The sequence below is a fragment of the Populus alba genome, chromosome 19 (assembly GCF_005239225.2).
Source record: "Populus alba chromosome 19, ASM523922v2, whole genome shotgun sequence".
In the NCBI taxonomy this organism is placed as follows: domain Eukaryota; kingdom Viridiplantae; phylum Streptophyta; class Magnoliopsida; order Malpighiales; family Salicaceae; genus Populus; species Populus alba.
In genome coordinates, this window is record NC_133302.1 from 2,930,689 (window position 1) to 2,953,848 (window position 23,160).

Genomic DNA, 23,160 nt, shown 5'->3' on the forward strand with positions numbered 1-23,160 from the left:
TCAATATTGATGATCAATAACAAATCTTGATAATTAATAATAAATTTTGTATAATTTGCACATGATTTCTTATTTCTTTCAAATTTTGTATGGTACGCTGCAGAGTTGGTTTGATCCCACCAGCTAGGGGAAGCTATGAAATTGAAGCAAATAACTCTTTTGTTGATATGATTTTTTTTAGGCAGAGAAGATTTTTTGATATTTTATATTATATTTTATTTAATAAATTCAAAAGATGTACCATTTAGTTATTATAATCTTATTTTTTTTTAAGAAATATATCTAAATAATATATTTTTTAATTTTTTAAAATTTTTTTTGAGATCAACAAAATTAAACAATTTTACAACACCAAGAAAATAATAATTTGAAACAAAAAAAGACTTGAAAAGGATGTCCTTTTTTGGTGCTGCTGTCCCACGCTTTTCATAATCCCCTCGGCCTCCAGGCGGTGTTTTGGAACACGATTCAATTTGTGTTTTCAAAGAATTCAATTTTTTTATGCTAAAATTGAGTGTGGTTTGTACTTTTTGGATCGTTTTGATATACTGATGTCAAAAATAATTTTTAAAAAATAGAAAAACATTATTAACATACATTTCAACACAAAAAATTATTTGAAAAATAACCGTTACCACACTGACAACTACCAAACTATCAAACACGGTCGAAATAAACATATTATGGGGTAGCTACGCCGCCTACAATTGTTACCTCTCTATCCAAATAGGTCACGCCTCCTCTATATTCTTTATTCTCTCTCTCTCTCTCTTTTTTACTTTTAAATTTATTTTTTTTATCCCCCGGACTTAAGGCAGCCCTTAGACCAAATTAATTTCTCAGCCATGTGCCACGTTCATTCTCTCCTTTAAAAGTACCATGTTGCACTCTCCAATAAATCACTCTTTTCCACATGTGCTCTTTCCAATGCCAACACATCACTTCCCATTTCCATCCACGCTACTGTCCAGCTCCGTTTCAGACTGAGAGAGGCTTCTTTTGGACTTCGGCTCTGATTAAAGTTGTAGCTCTGGATGTCTGAATGTGTAGATGAATTTAGGCTTTTCAATCGCTCAATTTGGACTTGAGATGCTCAAGTTATAGGCTTCTAAATGTTCAGTGTTCAGGCAGAAAATTTACTCGAGATTTCCAGCCCTGACTTTGGACTAATGTTTGGTGGCCCAAACTAACTTGGATTTTTATGAACCTGACCTTAATGGAAAGCTTGAGATGTCATCTAAAATTTGTCTGCATAACACATTTTAAGTAGAAACTTTAAAATGAGAAACAAGTAAATTGCACCAAAAGTAAACTAAAAAAGATAATAAAATACTAGATTAGGCTAGGAATATATTTGAAATTAAGCACCAAATATATATATATACCTTAAGAAATATTCCTAGCATTAAAGGAGAAAAAAAAAATATAAAATATAATAAAATATGTTTTGGATTTTTAAACCATAAAAGAAAAATAATTTTTTGCTCTACATCATATATGATAATAAAGAATATTCGCCGCGTTGTACACTGACCAATCATCTTTTCATCTTTAATAATTTTTAGTTACATTTTAGCCATTCATTTTTCTCTGGTACGTACTTCTGCAACGTCTTCCCTTACAAGGAAGGATGCTGCATACAAGGAGATTTCAATTACCAAGGAATTTAATCAATTAAATTTAGGGCTGATGGCAGCTCTGTTTCTCTGTGGAGGCAATCCTGCTTTCTAGGGCTGTTGCTCTGTTTTTCTTGTGGTTTGTTGGCTTATTCTTCTTCGCCCTGTTCCTTTTTATATCTGCGTGTCCTTGCAGATGTGTATCTCCTTATTCCCGCCTTAATTTGGCTTTTTTTTAATACATTCCTCTAGTTATCAAGAACAAAAAAGAATTTAATCAATTAAAGCCAAACTCCGTGTTCATTATGTGCAGCAGAAACTGAACATGCGATTCATTTATTTCTTCATCGCCATGATTTCTGGAAACTTTGGCAGTGTTTCATGAACTGTCTTGGATCAAGTTATTTTGCAATGGAGTGTACTGGTTAAAGGAAGGTTTCAGGGAAGAGCTTTAACTTTGTTATCCTATAGTATCTTGTGAGGTATTTGAAATGTCAAAAACAATTTGATTTTTGAGGATAAGGTGCTTGATTGGGATATAATGTTTTAGCTCATACTTCATTGCCTATCACTTTGGTTAAAGTCTACGGATATGAACTTTTTATATACTGAGAATGATTTATTCTGAGGACCTGATGATATTTCAAAATGGACAAACAATTAAAGATTAAGTTTTCTAATTAATATATAAGTTATTTTTTTCCTCATCTTCATATCTTTTGTACAGTTTTAACAAAGTTTTTTCCTTCCACAATTCCGTTGACTTAATGGTTTTCTGGATTCATCAAAGCTTCGACTATTATTAGAACTTTTGTTTTCAACCTGCCATACCATGATTAAGATTAAAAGATTGAAATAACTTTCTATAAGTAAATTAAAATAAATGAAAAGGTATAATTTTTAAAATAATTTAATATTGAAGGATAAAGTTAAAAAAAAAAAACAATTGAGTTATTAAAGAATAAAATTAAAAAAGAAACTAAATAAAAAAACTCAAAATACTATTTTAATTAATAATTGTGATCCAAATTCATCAAAGTTGATTTTTGACAAAGGTGATACTCAAATCCAAACACAAGATACTCATCTTACTTAAAATTCGAGTAGAGAGGAATTTAGTTTTTATACACAAAATTAAGTTGGACAAAGATACGACACTTGTCGTATTTTGATAAATGTACATCAACCTAGCTTCTCTATATATAGAATAATTGAGATAAATGATTTTCTATGGATAATCTTCGCAACGTGGCTTTGTGGTCGGGAATGGGAAGTTAGAATCCAAAAAATTCCCAACGTGACTTTAAGAAAAGTTTCACACCAGAAGACATGATGGTTAAAAAGTAATATAATTTATCTTTTAAAATTTTATTTAATAATTTATATTATTAAATTAAATTGATTTTTTAATATACTATTAGAGTTAATAACTAAGTGATTATAAGTCTTGTTATTTGTTTTTATATAAAAATTAAATATAAAGTAGTGTTTGGGTTTATATAAAGTTCAAGTTTAAGAGTTTTTATTTAAGAGAGTATATTAAAAAATAATTTAAATTATATTTTAAAATATTATTTAATAATTTAAAATTTAAAATTATTAAATTGAGATATTTTTTTTAATATGTTTATAGAAAACCTAATAAGCAGGTATACGTGTGCCTATGTCTTGTGGGATCGATCAGATGATCAGAATAAGAGGGTGTGTTAGGTCTAATCAATTTACAGAAAATTAGATGATGTTGCTAACCCGTCGAGGTTATCTGTCTGTGTTTTTGACTTCGAAGAGGGACCAGTAATGCTTGTAGCAGGTGAAGCCACGTCTGTCTATCAAAGACCATTCACAGGGTTAGCAATGGCTGGAGACAGGAGGACCATGAAATATTGAATAAAAAACTCAAAAAGCATCATTTAAATGGGCTTTGGAATTATACAAGTGGGCTTAAATGCCCACGACGGGGCTCATAATTGATCTTACCATGTACGATAAAAAAAGGTTGAAGGATTCAGCTTCGAGTCATCCTTCGGTCAAATATTTAACAGACATGAAATGAAAAGTCTGACTGTTGTTGTTAACTTTAGAAAATCTATTGAAGTTTATCCGGAGTATTGTTGTGGTTTTTTTTTATTTAAAAATATATTTAATTTATTTTTTTATTTTAAAAAAATTATTTTTAAAACACAAAATAAACATAATAATCAGAATCACTGGATGGGATGAGCTACTTATTTTGATTAATGTTAGAAGGAGTGTCAGCTCATTAGTCTTTTTATTTTTTTATTTGGATCCCTTTTATTTTCAGAAAAAGAAAAAGGAAAATGGGATTAAAAAAAATATAAAAAAGGGAATATTTATTGTAGGAGTTACGAGCACTCAAAACACTAAAAAAAGAAAGAAAATCTAACTCAAAAGGATATGCCAGCTGTGGAAGCAGTAAACAAGAACAGAAGCAACTTAGCCTTCAGAGTTTAGATAATAAGTATGTTGTAACCCATTTTTGGGTCCCCCTGAAAAATAAAATAAATAGCCAAAAGAGGTTAGAAAAATAACCGGAGGCAGAAGCGCCCGGAAAACAGTCAGAAAATTGGTGAAGGAATTTAAAAATACAAGGATTGAATTTTTGACAGTATATTCTTGAAGGATGAAAGCCCTATTGAGAAGAAAAATTTGAATTTTAGGGAGAAAAGCCCAAAATTGGATTTTTATGGACTTAATTGGATTTTTATGGACTTAATTGGATTTTTATTTGAATTTATAGAAGATTTGATTCCAAGAAAAATTGATTTTTAAGTCAATTTGGGCTTTAATTTGGAGAAATTTAAGTTCTGGGGCCAAAATATATTTTTTAGGAATTTATTAGGTCAAATCAGGGGCTCAATTGCATAAAAATTGAAGTTTAAGGGCCAATTAGGGACTTAATTGTGAAAATCCGAAACCAGGGACCAATTTGGAGAAGGCGCAAAGATAGAGGGGTCTGTTTGGAATTGTTTCAGGGGCTTAATTGAAGAAATTAGAAGTTTATTGATCAATTAGGGGCTAAATTGCATAAATCAGAGGCCAAGGACCAAAGTGAAAAAGGCGGCCAACAAGAGGGGCGGGGACCGAATTTGAGGGACTGATTTGAAGTTTAGCCATTTAAATGAAACGGCGCATTTTACCCAAAACGACGCCGTTTCATTAAAAAAAAAAAAAAAAAGACCAGAACGGTGTCGTTTTGAACGACACTGTTCATCTTCTTCCTTTCCCCCCGGTTTAGCAGCAACAGAAGGCAAAAAAATTCGAAAAAACTTCCCGTTTCTCCTCGCCCCCACCAAACCACCGAAAGAGCCGACCAGCCGTTGCGTGATCTACGCCCAAAGTCCCTTTAGCAAAAGGCACCGTTTTTTCCCTATAAATAGGAAGGAAAACCGAAGAGAGAGGGGCCGAAAAAACCGAGAGACCCGAAGAGAGAGAGGAGACCGAAGAGAGAGAGCGAACCGAACAGTCGCAGCGCCGCCGCCAGGAGCCTCCGTGCACGAGCCACACCACCGCCAGCGACCGACTCCTCCACGCCAGGTACGTTTTCCCCCCCCCCCCCATTTTTGTGTTTTCTGCAGGTTTGCCTCCTGCATGCATTCTGCATGCAGGAGGCGGGGGGAAGAAAATTAATTCTTCCCCCGCTGGGCTTGGGGCTGCTGGGCCAGCCCGATGCTGGCCCAGCCTTGCAAGTCTGGGCCGCTCTTGGCCCAGACCGTAAGATTTTTTCGGGCCGAGCTCGGCCCACTTTTGTTTCTCGGGCCGAGATCGACCCAATGTCATTCGGGCCGAGATCGACCCGTCTCTTTTTTGGGGCTGAGCCTGGCCCATTCATTTGGGCCGGCCCAGCCCTATAATATATTATATATTATTATAAATTATAATATATTATATATTATTATAAATTATAATATATATGTGTGTATATGTTATATATATATAAAAAATATTTATAAAAAAAATCTGAAAAATCTAAAAAAAAAAAGGGTTGTTATTTTCCTTTCACATATATTTTTTTTAGGGGGGTTTGTATTTTTTTTTTTTTATACTATGGAGGTATAAAATCAGTATTTAAAATATCTGATTTTCGTCGAGACACCCGAAATTTTCAAAGATAATTTTTTTTTTCTTTCAAAAAATTTCTAAAATTCCTTAAAAATATTGTTGATTTTTTTCGTACATCTTTTTTAAAATGACTTAATATTAGTTTGTATTTTTTTTATGCTGTGGAGATACAAATTCAGTATTTAAAATACCCGATTTCGTCAAAAAAAAAAATATATTGTTTAAAAAAAAAAATATTTTCTTGCGTGTTGCATACGGCCAATACTCTAATATGTTTTGGAATGTTCTTTTTATATAAAAAAAAATATATTGGAAGCTTCGAAAGTGTGTTTTCGCATAGATTTCTTAAACGCAAATTATTTTCTTGCATTTCTGGATTTTACAACGTGTTTGTAAAATTCCAAAGGGTATTGGCCAATATTCCAAAAACTATAAAAATCTTATTTTTGGGGAGAAAATTTATTTATTATTCACCGCTAATGTTTGGATAAAGAAATCCTTAAAAGGATGAATATCCAAAATATTATTGGGAGTAATAAATCCGCACACATTCTTGAAAGAAGCCTTGATTATAATCGAGGACATTTCAAAATTTAATTTTTTTTTTATATTTTTACGATTTATGAGTCGCAAACTTTTGAAATACTAGGGGAAAAATGAGCTTTCAAAGCACATGGAATCTCCTTAGATTTCTATCCAAAATCAATTGACGAGCCTAGAAAATACCAACACCATAGCAATTATAAAGCAAACAAAACACCAAGCAGCTTACCTTAGGTAGGGCGTACTAGGGGTGCTAATACCTTCCCTTTACGCAACCAGTCCCTTGCCTTAGAATCTCTGAAAGACCAGTTAGGGTTCCTAGTGACCAAAATACTAGGTGGCGACTCCCAAAAGAACCAAATCAACAAAACAAAACGAAAGTCGCCAATCGAATGTCGCGAAACAAATTTTAAATTAGAACCAAATTTTTGTTTTTTTTTGGGTGCGACAAAGTAAATAAATAAATAGGAGGAAGAAGAAATAGTAGCTTGTTTACAACACGAATTATAAAAACGAGTTACTGAGCACAACAGTGCTGACCCCATGAAACTCTGGTCTGGTCATGTCAGGGTTGTCGGCTATATATATATAGTGATTGATTAAGGAACAATGAAAAGGTAAATTCGCATCGGCTTGCAGAATATTTATAACTATGGCTGTGGTTATTTTTTAAATAATTGTTTTATTAAAATATATATTAATGATATTTTTTTTATTTTTAAAAAATTATTTTTGATATTAATATATCAAAATAATTTAAAAGCACTAAAAATATATTAATTTAAAATTATTAAAAAAATAAAAAAAATTTCAAACTTTTTTAAAATTAATTTTAAAATACAAAAATAAACAAGTTATTAGTTTACAGATATTGGATTTTTCGGGAGAAACATGATGGGTCCCTGTAATCTCTAGCCTTTTCATTGTTAATTTCTTCTGTCATCTCATTCATAACGTTTGTCTAATTTGTTGAACTAAATAATTTTTTGTTGTACATATTTTTACTTGTGAATTATTTTGATATTCTAGAAACTATCTCAATAGCAGCTCTCTCTATATTTTGATATAAGAGTAATTTTTCTCTTGAAAGTATGTTTTAAAAATAATGTTTTTAAAAATAATGTTTATTATTTTTAATCATAAATAATTTAGAACCTGATTTAGGATTAATATCTAATTTAAAATTTTTAGTTCCCTTAAATTATTATTACATAACAACTCCAATAAAATCTTAAATTTTAGGAATAGTGTGACGACCTAGTCTATGGACAATAATAAGAAAACACATGCTATCATAGCCCAATTTTTGACCATTCTTATTTATTTATTATTATTATTTTATTTATTGAAAAGGATTAAAAAATTTTGATGAAAAATAATAATGACGATGAAAAAAAGTAAAATGAAATAAATGAAGAATGAATTAAATTTTGGGTTAAGGGCAACATGATTGGAAGTTTTGGGGTTTAATTAAACTTTGGAATTAATCTAATTAAGTTTGGGATTAATTTGTTTAAATTAAGGGTTTAATTGAAGAATTGATACATTTTTAGACTTAATTAAGCTTGGAATTAATTTAATTCATCCAATGAAGGGTTTAATTGGAAAATTAATAAGTTTTGAGACTTAATTAAGCTTGGAATAATTTAATTCATCCAATCAAGGATTTAATTGGAGAATTAATAAGTTTTGAGACTTAATTAAGCTTGAAATTGATTTATTTAATCCAATTAAGGGTTTAATTGGAGAATTGATAAGTTGTGAGACTTAATTGAACTTGGATTTAATTAAATTAATGAAATCATGGACTTAATTGAAGCAATATTAACGTTTGGGGCCCAAATTGTGTAATTAAAATCCAAGGATTACATTGAAAAAGGCGCTCAAATGCAGGGAGCCAATTACAGTTTAGAACAGGGGCTTAATTATAAGAATTGAAAAACTGCATGGGCTAAAACGTAAGATGGCCTTTTTATCTCCAAACGGCGTCGTTTTGAAGACGTTGTCGGTTGTTCATCTTCTTCCTTTAAGCCAGTGGTCGTTGCCGCAGTAAAGGAGGCCGAACGTTGCAGCAGTAATGGTCGTCCGTTGGCTTCAGTTATGGCCGCTTTAATGGTGGTCGACCCTCAGCCTACCGCCCGTTACCAGCCGTAGAGCCTACCACTGGTGATCACAGAACCGGGGAGATTAGAAAAAAAGACTTTCGTTCCTCTGTTTCTTCTCAAAGAAACAGAGGAGGCTAAAGAAGAAAGCCACGAGCAGAGGAAAAAAACCAGCGAAGACAGGGGAGAGACAGAGCGGGACCGAGGAGAAAAACCCAACAAAACAACCGAGAGAAAGAAAATACACAGCCAAAAACAAAACAGAGAAAACGCAAGCATAGAAACCCAGAAAACCCAACATTAACCTCAAATCTCCTCAATTCCCCCTGCAAATCAGAAAAGAAAAAAAGCCAAGCAACAAGTCGTGACCTTCATCATCACCGAAACAAGAGGAAAACAAAAGGGGACAGTCATACACAGTCAAGAGCGAAATCACTCTGCTGCCAGCCTCCTCACGATCTCCAGAAGCAAGTAAGCCATTCTCATTCTCTCTTCATTCTTATTTGAATTGTGCAAATGCAAGAACTGTGCGAAGGTAATTTAATTACCTTCGCACAGTTGATGCACGCGTGAAATTGCTTCACGCGTGCAGTGTAATTAAACAAGCCAGGCCACTGGCTTGGGCCAGTGGCCGGGCTGGCTGGGCTGAACTGGGCCCGATCCAAAAAATATATATACTAAAAAAAAATAAAAATAAAAAGTGTAGACAAAAATTTTGCATGTCTTAATAATTTTTTTTTAGGGCCACGAATATTTACCAACGCCAGAGTTGGATTTATTCGTGGTTGAATTTTTAATTGAAATTATTTGTGGTGGAATATTTACCAACGCCAGAGTTGGATTTATTTGTGTCGAATTTTTAAATTGGAATTATTTGTGGTGGAATTTTTACCAACGCCAGAGTTGGAATTATTCGAGCTCGAATATTCACTGGCGCCAGAGTCAGGAATATTATAAACAAATCATCATAGCATAAATTAATAAATATTTGGCAATTTAAGACAAAACCAACAATGCAGTCTGCCTTAGGCAGAACGTTTAAGGGGTGATAATATCTTCTCTTTTACGTAACCAATCCCGAGCCATAGAATCTCTGTTGACCAGTTAGGGTTCCTAGTGACCATAATACTAGGTGGCGACTCCTCAAACAAGACATTTTTTTCTAAAAGAACCGGATGCCAGAATCTGTTCTTTTTCCATAATAGAGAATTCAAAGAGAATTATTTTGTGGGCCGCTGCGATGTCGGGTGCGACACATGCCATCATTTTATAAAAAAATTATAAAAAGGTGTAAATGTAGTGTATATACAACCACGTGTGAATGTTGTATAAATATAAAGAGGTAGTTGGAATTTCCATCCTCAACTAAAACTTTTCTAGTCCAAAACACTTTGGAATGGCTCCCACCCACTTGGATTCATCGTTTAGCGCTCTCCCCACATTAGCATCTCCTAGTCGACCCTTAGTAGAATCTGTATCAAGCAAGAATTCTCGCTCTGTACCTACTAAAGGTCGATGCATGGTTGCCACCGGAGATGATGACCAAATTGTCCGGAGGTCGGCAAATTACCAAACTTCCATGTGGGACTATGATTTTGTTCAGTCACTGACTAGTAAATATAAGGTATAATTGTTTGTCCTTGTAATCTCATGTTATTTTAGTGTCACGCAACTTGAGTTGACTACTTGAATTTGATGTTGTTTAGGGAGAGCCGTACATAGCGCGAAGCGAAAAGCTGAAGGCAAGCATAAGGATGATGCTGGCGAATGCATCGAAACCCTTGGATCAACTTGAGCTAATCGATACCTTGGAAAGACTTGGATTATCTTACCATTTCGTTGATGAAATAAAGAGCACTTTGAAGAGCTTATTTGATGAAAATCATATAGAGAATACAGCGACAGCACATGATTTGTATGCTACTGCTCTAGAATTTCGACTCTTAAGGCAGCGTGGATATCTTGTACCTCAAGGTAAGTCTTTTAATCGTTGTAGAAATCGATGGTTATACGCTTTCTCATGACTAATTGTGATCTCCATTTGTAGAGGTTTTCAATCATTTCAAGGATGAACAAGGAAACTTTAGGGCATGTATTCATGACGATTTGAAGGGAATGCTAAACCTGTATGAAGCTTCATACTTCTTGGTAGAAGGTGAGAACATCTTAGAAGATGCAAGAGACTTCACCACCAAAACTCTTGAAAACTATGTCAAGAAGTGCAACCCTACCGAATATCTTTCAGAGCTGGTGAGCCATGCCTTGGAGCTTCCATTGGCTTGGAGGATGCTAAGATTGGAGGCCCATTGGTTCATCAATTTGTATGAAACTAAAACTGACATGGAACCTGTTTTGTTAGAACTAGCAAAACTAGATTTCAACATGGTACAAGCGGTACACCAAGAAGATCTGAAAGATTCATCTAGGTACGTATAATTGAGAAGATACTTCATATTATTTTATAAATTGGAAGCAACTTGAACTACAAATAAAAAATAATATTATTCAATTAAATTGTATGTAACAATTTAAACTTTTCGATTTGATGATCCTCCAATGTTAATTAATTTAAACAATATTTAGATTTGAGGGTTCACTAATATTATAAAATTTAATCAAGTTTACTTTATATAGCTTCTCTCTAACGGTGATAGTTTAATTTCTTGACATGAAAAGGTGGTGGAAGATAACAGGACTTGGAGAAAAGTTGGATTTTGCCAGGGACAGGCTGATGGTGTATTTCTTATGGTCTGTGGGGATCATATTTGAACCTCAGTTTGGTAATATTAGGAGAATGCTAGCAAAAATTAATTCACTTATAACAACAGTTGATGATGTTTATGATGTCCATGGTACCTTAGATGAGCTTGAGCTATTCACAGATGCCATTGTAAGGTTTGTGCAGCACCTAAGTCTTGGGCTATAGGGCACATTTATAATTAATGCTATATTAGTATATGTTGCACCGTTTTATTTTTTGTTTTTTACTTGTTATATGTTCAAATTTCAGATGGGATCTTAATTTCATGGATTGTCTTCCAGACTATATGAAATTATGTTTTTTCGCATTGTTCAATTCGATAAACGAAATTGCTTATGATATTCTAAGAGATCAAGGAGTTGACAGCCTCCCTTGCTTGAAGAAAGCGGTATTTTTATTTTTTTTATTTTTTTAATTTTAGTGATATTTTTAAAATATTTTGACGTCTCCATTTTAGCCTCTCTCTCTTTTTTTAATGGAACATAAGATTATCTTTGATGCAATATGAAGTGAAAAGATAGAATTAGATTTTGAAAATTATCAAGCTGATTTATTTATGTGCCATTCTTAATTTTCAGTGGGGAGATTTATGTAAATCATATCTGTTGGAGGCTAAGTGGTACTACAGTGGATATACACCAACTCTTCAAGAATACTTGGATAATGCATGGATTTCAATTGCAGTACCATTGGCTATTGTTCATACATATTTTTATGGTTCGAATCCAACAACAGAGGAGGCCTCGCATTTCATGGAGGAATACCCAGATATAATTCGATGGTCATCCCTGATTTTACGCCTTGCTGATGATCTTGGAACCTCCTCGGTATGCTAGACTTCTCCCACTCCGAGACATAGTTTCGTCCTTCCCATTTTTGTTCGTCCTTTTTATGGTAAATTATTTTTTAAATCTGTTTTTTTTCTAACCACATACTAAAGAGAATGAGTTTTAAGGGTTTCAAATTATGTGTCATACGACGTTATTCATTCAAGCTTATAACTTATCATTTTTAATTTTTAATTATGTGTCTTACAACGTTATTCATTCAAGCAACATTTATTCATTATATTAGGAATTAATTCTTTTTTGATATTTCTAATCAAATATTGAACATTCGTTTTTATTTTTGCACAATATTTCTTACCTTCAATATGTTGAAAAATTGTTTTTATTTAATAATCTACCACTCAATTTTAAATCATGTTTTGTTAACAACATAGTAAAAACAATCTTAAGTGAAAAATAATTAAAGAGATATATTTTCTCCTTTGCTCAAATTTCCGACATCTCTTCCGTGTTGTTACTGGTAAAAGGCCGTTATTTTTTGTTGATCTCTACCATGGTATCTGCTCTTTTATTTTAAAAATCCATGGACACTATGGATGTTAGGTATATTTTTTTAGTAAATCTCTACATCAATTAATTGATTTCAGTTTGTAAGTATATCCATATTTATTTTGGTGGAAATGATTTTTTTTGTTTGTTTTTTAAGAATATAAGTTAATTTTCTATTTTTCATTTACAGGATGAAATGAAAAGAGGAGACGTTTCCAAATCAATCCAATGTTACATGTACGAAACTGAAGCTTCTGAAGAAGAAGCTCGTGATCATATAAAGAAATTAATCAGCAATGCATGGAAGAAAATAAATGCTTCTCAATTTTCTAATCCCCATATCTCTCAAACTATCATGGGTGTTGCAGTCAACCTTGCACGAACAGCACAATGCATTTACCAATATGGAGATGGGCATGCTATTGAACATCTTGAGACCAAGGATCGGGTGATGTCCTTACTTATTAAGCCTTTATAATTTCGTAAGAAAAAAGGGACTAATTAATTTGATATAATTGCTCATGGGAGCGACTTGTATCAAATTAGAAAGGAAGAGTGTCCCTTGGTGCGTCAAATAATTATTAGATTCCAGATGCTATATGTAATAAAACTTGACTTCTAGAATAAATAATTGTAATTCCAACGTTGTTATTTTCCTTCGTTAAAATAAAATTTCAATTATCAAATAATTCATTTTCGATCATTTTATTTTATTATTTATGATTGACTAATTTTTATAGCTCAAATAAATTAGCATCACCTATTTTGTACCTGTCTCTCTTATACGAGAAATTGTAAGATGGATTAAGACTATCAATTCATCTATATTAACTAAATGGATAATTAAATGTACCATTTCCATGTGTTATTTGTTGTAGCATAACTTATGAATGATTTGAAGCACTAAGTATATATAATAATTTATCCTCTTAAAAATACATATAAACTATCCTATGATAACCATGAACATATTTAAATTTTAAATATTAGCCCTTTAATTAGCCGTAATTTTCAAAAAAGTGTTTTCTTTTTATTTTGAGTAGAAAATATTTTCTAGAGAATTACAAAACAAATTAAAATATCTTATTATTTATTAATTATATTAAATTTGATCATTAATCTTTTGATTGTTGTATATTTTGTTTTGAATTTTTTTTTCTATTTATCCCTTAGAATTTGATTTAATTTAATTTTTATATCAACTTTGATACTCATTCTTTTAATTATTATTTATTTTTATCTTATCATTTTCTCAATTGAAATTTTTTTATTTATCAGATTTGATTTCTATTTTTTTATTCCTATTTATTCAACTTGAAATAATTTATGAAATTGATTTTTTTTTCAATTTCATCCTCTTTTATTTTTTTTTATCTGTAAGATTTGGTCTCTATTTTTTTATTGTTATTTTTTATTTGAAGTAATTTATAAAATTATATATTTTTTTAATTTCATCCTCCTTTAATTTTTTTATCAGCCAAATTTTTGCTCATCATTCTTTTAATAAACTTGAAAACAAATATTAATAAGTTATTTTTCATGACATAGTTAAATACTAGAAAATATTTTTATAATTTATTTTTTCATGATACTATTAAACATAAAAAAATAATTCACTTTCTAAAAATTTATTTTATATATAATTTTTTTTTAAAATATTTTCTAACAAACAATCATCTCGTAATACTCTAAGCACTTTCTTTGTAAAAAAAACATATATTTCCTAGGGGTTTTGGGCGGGCTTTACTTGTATCCAAGGTAATGTGCAAGTTGGACGCCATGAGTGAAGCTAGCATAAACTCCAAATCGCAAGTCTATGATGAAAAATTGTTAAAACTCCAACTGAAAATAATCTTAATACTGTAAAGTCTTAATAATATTAGAATTCTTAAGAATTTTAAATTTTATAAATTTAAATCCTAATCGGTATTGGAATTCAACAATCCTAACATAATGATAACAAATATGGGTGACTTTAACTGTTATTTTTAAATGTTCTCATGACTGTTATTTTGTTACTGTGATGTCCGGATGTGACAAAGTATACTATGCCATACAGTATATATGAAGTACTGATTTGAAGTGTGAACTGGTTTCGTGAAAAATGTTGATATGGAAAATTAAATGGAGGCGGCTTCCTTATTTGAAGTGTATATCTTTGACGAGAAAAATAAAAGCCACTAGCTATACATTGTTGTAAAGCATTTGGTAATAATCTATCAAAAAACCATCTCAATCTAATAATTTAAAATATTAAGTGAAGTCTTAATATATAACTTTTATATTATTTTTTAACACTCTTCTGAAGTGAAAGCCCTTTAAACTTGAAACTTGTATAGACTTACACTACAATGTACTTGATTTTTATTGAATAAATGAGAATGGTGAGATTCAAATTTATAACTGTTTGGTTATCAAGACTTTGATACCATATCAAATAATATTCTCAGCACAATAACTTAAACTTTTAAATGAGACTCAATATATAATTAATGTTATTCCTGTAATGACCTTGACTAAAATTGACAAATGTTAACCACATGTTAAATTAGAACACGTATCAATCACTCAAATGTCATTTTGCAATTTTACTTTAGGGATAACTTCTCGTACACAAGTTCCCAACTTAAATTGGGTCCCAAGGAAGTCCTTTTTCTCAATTAGGTATCTATTGCATGTATTGGAAATTCTTAATCTCATGATCATCCGTCTATCGAAATTCATAATTTTCTCTCTCTCTTTTTTATTAAAATTACAATTATTGGAGGAAAAAAAACTAACATTGACAATTTATTATTGATTGGATCAACTCTTGATTTTTTGGCTCAATAATAACTCAACCATCTTTCTTACGTATCCCTTCCCTGCAAGTTAAAACCTTTTTTCAACTTAAAATTTTCAAATGTGTCACCTTAAGCTTTGAATTGTCACTTTAAAATTCTCAAATGTACACCTCAAATGTCAAATTGATTGAATTCATATGATTGAAAGAGATAAATTTTAATTTATCTTGTTTTTTTATAATATTTTCATAACTTTTATCTTATTCCTTCAAAGATCTCTTAGAAAATAGGAAGATGAGTATTTTGAGAAAAACTAGTTTTAATATAAATTTATTCTTTTTAGCATAGTAAATAATAGGAATTGGCCTTTAATTTACTTTATACCATTTTAAAGATTGAGTTTTATTTTAATATAAATTATATCATGAAACCTTATATAACAATTTAATTTATTAGGTTGAGATGGTTATTTTTACTAGTTTTATTTATAAGATTTTATCTTTATTTTCTTTTGCTATTTTTAATTTGAAATAATTTATGAAATTAGATTTTTTTTCAATTTCATTATCCTTCTATTTTTTTATCAGTCAAAGTTTTACTTGCCATTCTTTTAATAAACTAGAAAATAAATATTAATAAGTTATTTTTCATGATATTGCCAAATACTAGAAAATGTTTTTACAATTTATTTTTTCATGACATTACTAAACATCAGAAAATAATTTACTTTCTATAAATTCACTTTATATATAAATCATTTTTCAAAAATAAAAAATATTTTATAACAAACAATCATCTCGTAATACTTGTTGTTACCCAATTTTTGACCCACCTTTTTTAATAAATTTTTTGAAAAATCCAAAAATAGTGAAAAACAACAAAAATCCAAAAAAATATGTTTTTAAATATATTTGCAATGTTTTTAGCATTTTCAACGTCTTCTAAAAAGAATTTTAATTTTCAATTGTTTTTTCGAACGCGTTCGACTTTTCACGCGTCATTTTAAAATCATTATTTTTCTCATAGAATTGATGTTGATTTTGCTCATTTTTAAAAATACAAGAAAAAAACAAGAAAAATCAAAATTTACAAAAAAAAAAAAGTTGAGGGACCAATTTTGATACCCGGGTAACATTTTACCTATAAATATGGGTTGAAAACTCAAAGGATAAGGGGGGGTCATTTGGTAATTTTGGGGAGAGGGAACACAAAACAGAAACCCTAAGAGCCTAATTTTTTCTCCCCTCACCAAAACCAAGCCGCCGGCCACCCCCCCCACTTTCTGATTTTTCTTCTTCCTCAGCCGCCAGGCCGGCGCCTCCCCAGCCCCCCTCATCAGATTTTTTCCTTCTTCTCGCCAGCGAGCACATCCACTCCCTTCTCACCCTCACGGTCCCCCCTCTCTGATTTATTCTTTCCCCCCCGATCTGTCCTTCTTTCTCTCTTGAATCGGCCGGCCGCTACCCCCTCTCCTCCTCTCAACAGCAGCACCTCCACCAGACCTCCACTTCACCCATCGCCGCCGACTGAATGCAACAATAATCCCCTCACTCTCTCTTCCTCTCCGCTGCTAACATCAGCTCAGTGTGGGGAAGATGAACTAGTAGAAGGGAGGCCGAAAGACAGTAAAAGGGGGCAGAAAAACTAACTTTAAGGGTGCCGGTCTCTCAACCATAGCAAGCGGTGGACGACACCGCCGGTGTAGAAATGAAGGAGGGGGGAAGAAGTCTCTGATCCAGCCATCCACACGGGCAGTCTGTCGGTGGCGCGTGCAACGAAACCCGACTCCGGATCCAGCAGCCCAAGCAAGGCAGAACCGGTGAGCCACTCCTCCTCCACGACCGATCTGCCACCGGAGAAGAAGAAGAAACAAGAACAGATCAGCGGAGGGAAGCAGGCCCGAAACGAAGAGGAAGAGAAAAAAATAAATTGAAAACAAAGAACAAAAATTAAAATCGACTGGTGTGTGTTCTTTGCTTGATCTGCAGGTCGGCGCCGACGAGGATAGAAGAGGGGAAGAAGTCGACCCAGACCCCCCTGTTGCTGGTTTTCTTCTGTGGCGGCACGTGAACCCACGCGCCGCCAGTGGCGGTGGCGCGTGGAGCAGACGCGCCGCCACTATCTTGTCGTTCCTGAAGTGTGCCTGGCACTGTTCCGGAGGTGCAGAAGTGGTTTCTAGATTGTTTAGGGGCTGTTTTGTAATTTAAAATTTGTTTGATGTATTTTTTTTATTTGGTTTTGAATTTTTTTATTTGTATTATGTAAATGTGGATGTAAAAGAAAAAGAAAAAAAGAAAAGAAAGAGAAAGTGATAATAAAAAAAAAAGAAAAAGAAAAAAGAAATGTTTGTGTGTGCTTGTATTTTTTTTTTATGTATGTTATTGAATAAAAAAAAATGAATTTAATTTATATGCACAAATATCTAAAGGATAGATAAAAATCATGTTGTATTTTCCATAAAAATGTAGAACATGTATCTACATATATTCTGGAAACTAATAACTGATTTATCAAAGCCTAAGAATTGAGCTAAAATTTTATTTTTAAAATCACATCAAGTCAACGAAGCTTGAAAGTGAATGTGGTGTGTATTTTTGTTTATGAATGATTTTTTTTATTATTATGATAAAATTGCAAGAATAAAGAAGAATTTAATATTCTGATTTGTTCACGGATAAAGAATTATGAACTTACACGTAAGTTGTATTTTCTAAAATTCGATGAATGAACCAAATTTTAAAACTTCTTTGACACATCAAATCTACGAAGCAGCTTACCTCAGGTAGGGTGCGTTAGGGGTGCTAATACCTTCCCTAACCACAACCAGTCCCTTACCCGCGATCTCTGACAAGACTAGTACATCAGGTTTCCTATTAGCCCTCAATGAATTACTAGGTGGCGACTCCAACGAACGAATTCAAGACAAACACAACATACGAGAAAAATTACCAGCCGATGCCGCGCTCCAGGATTTTTTTAGGGTGCGACAATACTCAAAGGTAATGTGCACTTTCTTTGTAAAAAACATATATTTCCTAGGGGTTTTGGGCGGGCTTTACTTGTATCCAAGGTAATGTGCAAGTTGGACGCCATGAGTGAAGCTAGCCTAAACTCCAAATCGCATGTCTATGATGAAAACTCCTACTGATAATAATCTTAATACTGTAAAGTCTTAATAATATTAGAATTCTTACGAATTTGAAAGTTTATGAATTTAAGTCCTAATTGATATTGAAATTCAACAGGTTTCGTGAAAAATGTTGATATGGAAAATTAAATGGAGTGTATATCTCTAAGGAGAAAAATACAAGTCACTAGCTATACAGTGTTCTAAAGCCTTTGGTAATAATCTTGACTAAAATTGACAAATGTTAAATTAGACTACGTACCAATCACTCAAATGTCATTTTGCAATTTTACTTTAGGGATAACTTCTCGTACATAAGTTCCCAAATTAAATTGGGTCCCAGGGAATTCCTTTTTCTCAATTAAAATATTTTCTCTCTCTTTTGTTAAAATTACAATTATTGAAGTAAAAAAACTAAAACTGACAATTAATTATTGATTGGATCAACTCTTGATTTTTTGGCTCAATAATAACTCAACCATCTTTCTTACGTGTCCCTTCCCTGCAAGTAAAAACCTTTTTTCAACTTAAAATTTTCAAATTTGTCACCTTAACCTTTGAAATGTCACTTTAAAATTTTCAAATGTACACCTCAAATTGATAAATAAATTGAATTCATATGATTCAAAGAGATCAATTTTAATTTATCTTGTTTTTTATATTATTTTCATAAGTTTTATCTTATTCCTTCAAAGATTTCTAAGAAAATAGGAAGATGAGTATTTGAGAAAAACTAGTTTTTAATATAAATTTATTCTTTTTAGCATAGCACATAACAAGAATTGGCTTTTAATTTACTTTATACCATTTTAAAGATTGAATTTCATTTTAATATAAATTAAATCCTGAAACCTCATATAACAGCTTAAACTATTGAGTTGAGATGGTTCGTTAACATGATATTAGAACCTTGATGACCAGGCGGTCACGAGTTCGAATCTCATCATCCATATTTATTTGATAAAAATTAAGCATAAGATAATGTGGGTCTGTGTAAGTTTCAAGCTCAAATGACTTTCACTTGAAAGAATGTATTAGAGAATAATATAAATCATATCCTAAAACCTTACATAACACCTTAAACTATTAGGTTGAGATAGTTCTTTGACACATTTAAAATTTCATTTTTAAACTCAAAATGATTTTAAATTTATTGAATTCAAAGAAAAATACTCAGCAGGGAAGTATCAATGATTACCCTTTCACTTTCATGTGCCACGAAAAGATTTGAATTCTTTTAGCAAACATATTCTTTAAAATTATGTTTAAAAAATACCTAGAAAATTCGAATTTTCTAAAGTCACCGGGAACTGTTATCCTTTGAAATTTAAAATAAATGGTATATTATTTTTTATTTTTATCTCAATCGAGTACATAAATTTTAATCATTCACTTCTTTTTTCAAATGTCGACTTAATTGCTTCATCATCTCTTGATTGCATCAACTCTTGATTTTTTGGCTCAATAATAACTCAACCAACTTTCTTACGTATCCCTTCCCTGCAAGTAAAAACCTTTTTCAACTTAAAATTTTCAAATGTGTCCCCTTAAGCTTTGAATTGTCACTTTAAAATTCTCAAATGTACACTTCAAATGTCACCTCAAATAACAACAAGGAAAAATTACTTCTCTTCTATCTATGTCTAGCAAACGGTAAGCTACTTCTCTTCTCTTCTATCTATGTGTCGCACGTGTGCGGCGTCGCGGCGAAAATATATTGTTGTTTTTTCCATTTTAAATCTAAAAAATGTAAATCTATTTCTATGTGTCAGATATTGGGGAGACAAGAAATTCTTGTTGCTTATTGGTAGAAAATGGAATGGGAGTCGTCACCTAGTATTTTGGTCACTAGGAACCCTAACTGGTCTCAGAGATCGGGTACGGGGACTGGTTGCGTAAAGGGAAGGTATTAGCACCCCAAATACGCCTTACCTAAGGTAAGCTGCATTGTTTGATTGTCTGATAAAAACTAAGGTGTTATTGTGTTTCTAGTTGTTAGTCTATCCATGGTTCAAGAAAAATCCTCCTCGGTAAGGAGGTCTTTATCTTATCGGGTAAAATCCTAATCGTTCTAACGTCTATACAAAAACTTTATTTTTAATATTAGGAATATGTTTTACGCATAAATTCGTAATCCCAAATACTACAAGAAGAGAAAAAGAATTTTTTAGAATTTTTGAAATATTGGCCTAGTTCTCATGGCTTGAATAAACTAGTTATTAAAGCCAAAATGCATGCTAATACATATATTGTTTTGAAATTTCCTTTGTTGTGTGAAAATATAATGTTATAATACTTATATATATATATATTGGAGAGACTAGGCCGTATGCATGAAAACAAAACATTTTTTTTTTATAAACTTTTTTCTTGACGAAAAACGGGTATTTTAATACTGGATTTGTATCTTTACGGTATAAAAATACAAACCAATATTAAGTCAATTTGATAAAAATATGCAGGAAAATCAACAATATTTTTAAGGATTTTTCATAAATTTTGAAAGAAAAATATTTTTTATTTTTTAATTTTTTTTGATGTTTTTGACGAAAACCGGGTATTTTAATACTGGATTTGTATCTTTACGGTATAAAAATACAAACCAATATTAAACCATTTTGACAAAAAAATATGCAGGAAAATAAACAATATTTTTTCAAATATTTTTCAGAATATTTTTTTTTAATTTATATATATATATATACACACACACACACATAATATAAAATATTATAATATATAATATAGTATATAATATGGGCTGGGCCGGCCCAAATAAATGGGCCAGACATCAGCCCAAAAATAGATTGGGCCGATCTCGGCCCATTCAATCTCTCATTTTCGGCTGGCCCAGAATGCATGGCTGGGCCAGAACCCATCTGGCCCAGTAACAAAATGAATGGGCCAGAACCATTCTGGCCCAAGAACAAAAAACATTACGCTGGGCCAGCATCAGCCTGGCCCAACCACAAAGATGGTGGGGGGAATTATTTTTCACCCACCCTCCTGCATGCAGAATGCTATGCGTTCTGCATGCAGGAAATAAACCAACATAAACGAAAAAAATGTGGGGGAAGAAGAGCTTACCTGGCGCGGAGGAGACGATGGCTTGCTGAGTTGACGGCTTCGGTGGAGGCCGGTGGCGGTGTCGTGGCTCACGGACGGTGGCTCCAAGCGGTGCTACTGTTTCAAACGGCGGAGGGAGAGGTTACTGCTCTTCCTTTCTCCTCCGCGTGCTTCCCTCTTCTTTAGTTTTCGTTTTGGGTTTACTAACGGTTCTCTCTCGTTCGGTCCTTCTTTTTGGTCCCTCTCTTTTCGTTTTTTCTCTCTCTCGTGTGCTGGCGTTGAGTCGCCATTTATAAGGGGCAAGGGAGCGGGGCACATTATCGTTCCGCATGGGGCAGGGCAACGCCGGTCGGTCGGCCAGTGGGTGCGACTGGCAAGGCGCGGCTCCCCTGGCTCCTCATCATCAAAGGGTGTGGGGCTTCGGGTTTTTGGCAGAGCACGCAGGGAGAGAGAGAGGCGGGAAAATTAAAAAAACCAAAGGATTCGTTCTTCCCCTACTGCACGTTCGGGGGGAAGAAGAAAGAGGAACAATGTCGTTCAAAACGACACCGTTCCGGTATTTTTTTTTTTTTTTTTAACATGAAACGGCGTCGTTTTGGACAAAACGCGCCGTTTCATTTAAATGGCGCCAGCACGTCAACTTCCAAATCAGCCCTCAATTATCTTTTGTACATTTCAATTGCATCCCTCAAAAATTCAATCGCCGCCCTCATATTTTGCTGCCTTTTCCACTTTGGTCCTTGGTCTCTGATTCATGCAATTTGACCCTCAATTGATCAATAAACTTCCAATTAGGCCCCCCAGATCAATCCAATACAGCCCCCCTATTTACGCGCCTCTTCCAATTTGGTCCCTGGTTTCGGATTTTCTCAATTAAGTCCCTAATTGGCCTAATATATTCCTAAAAATTATAATTTGGCCCCAGAACTTTAATTTCTTCTCATTAAAGCCCAAATTGACTTAAAAAATCAATTTTCTTGCAATCAAATCCTCTATAAATTCAATTAAAAATCCAATTAAGTCCATAAACCTCCAAATTTGGACTTTTCTCCTAAAAATTCAAATTTTCTCTTCCAACGGGGGTCTCATCATACAAGAATATACTGCAAAAAATCCGATCTATATATTTTAAACTTCCTTGACCAATTTTTCCGACCATCTTCTGAGCGCTTCTGCCTACTATTATTTTTTGATCTTTTTGGCTATTTATTTTATTTATTTTTATGGGGACCCGAAAATGAGTTACAACACTATATCTAGTAGTATTAAGACAAATTAAGTTTCAAAACTATATACAAGCCCTTGGAGCAATTAAATTTGTGGGATCTATCATCCAATTGTGCCCTAAGATTATAATCTGATGTTTCTAATGATATATATCTTATGTCTCCGCTCCTCTTAGGTCAAAGTTGATGTTAAAGTAGTTATACTTTTGTCTAGCCGTTGATTGCTTTTATTTTAAACAAAGAATTCATCTTTTTATAGAGTAAAATTCTTTTTTTTTTTTTAAGGATTAAGCATATAATTTCTAAGACATTAATAATTGTTTAATTAGTTCAGAGAAACTAGAGATTAAGTTATAACTAACTCTTTTTTTATATATATAAAGCAATCATTTTAAAATCTAATTAATAAGACAGTAGATTCTTACTGAATATTTCACTGCAAGAATTCGAGTGGTACATCAGACAAGTACAAGTGTTGAAGGAAAATGTGAAGGACATGCTAATGGCATCAAAAAAGAT

The 23,160-nt window shown here is 32.5% G+C and overlaps 1 protein-coding gene across 1 annotated transcript; it reads left to right on the plus strand.

Annotated features, from left to right (window-relative positions):
• The first annotated feature begins 9,737 nt into the window (after positions 1 to 9,737).
• LOC118045275 (terpene synthase 10) lies at positions 9,738 to 12,960 on the plus strand. The gene is made up of 7 exons (XM_035053861.2): positions 9,738 to 9,965; positions 10,048 to 10,315; positions 10,389 to 10,767; positions 11,018 to 11,236; positions 11,352 to 11,490; positions 11,681 to 11,929; positions 12,630 to 12,960. Exons 1-7 carry the CDS (start codon positions 9,738 to 9,740, stop codon positions 12,915 to 12,917), a joined length of 1,770 nt encoding a protein of 589 aa, XP_034909752.1. The 3' UTR covers positions 12,918 to 12,960.
• The last annotated feature ends 10,200 nt before the right edge of the window (positions 12,961 to 23,160 follow it).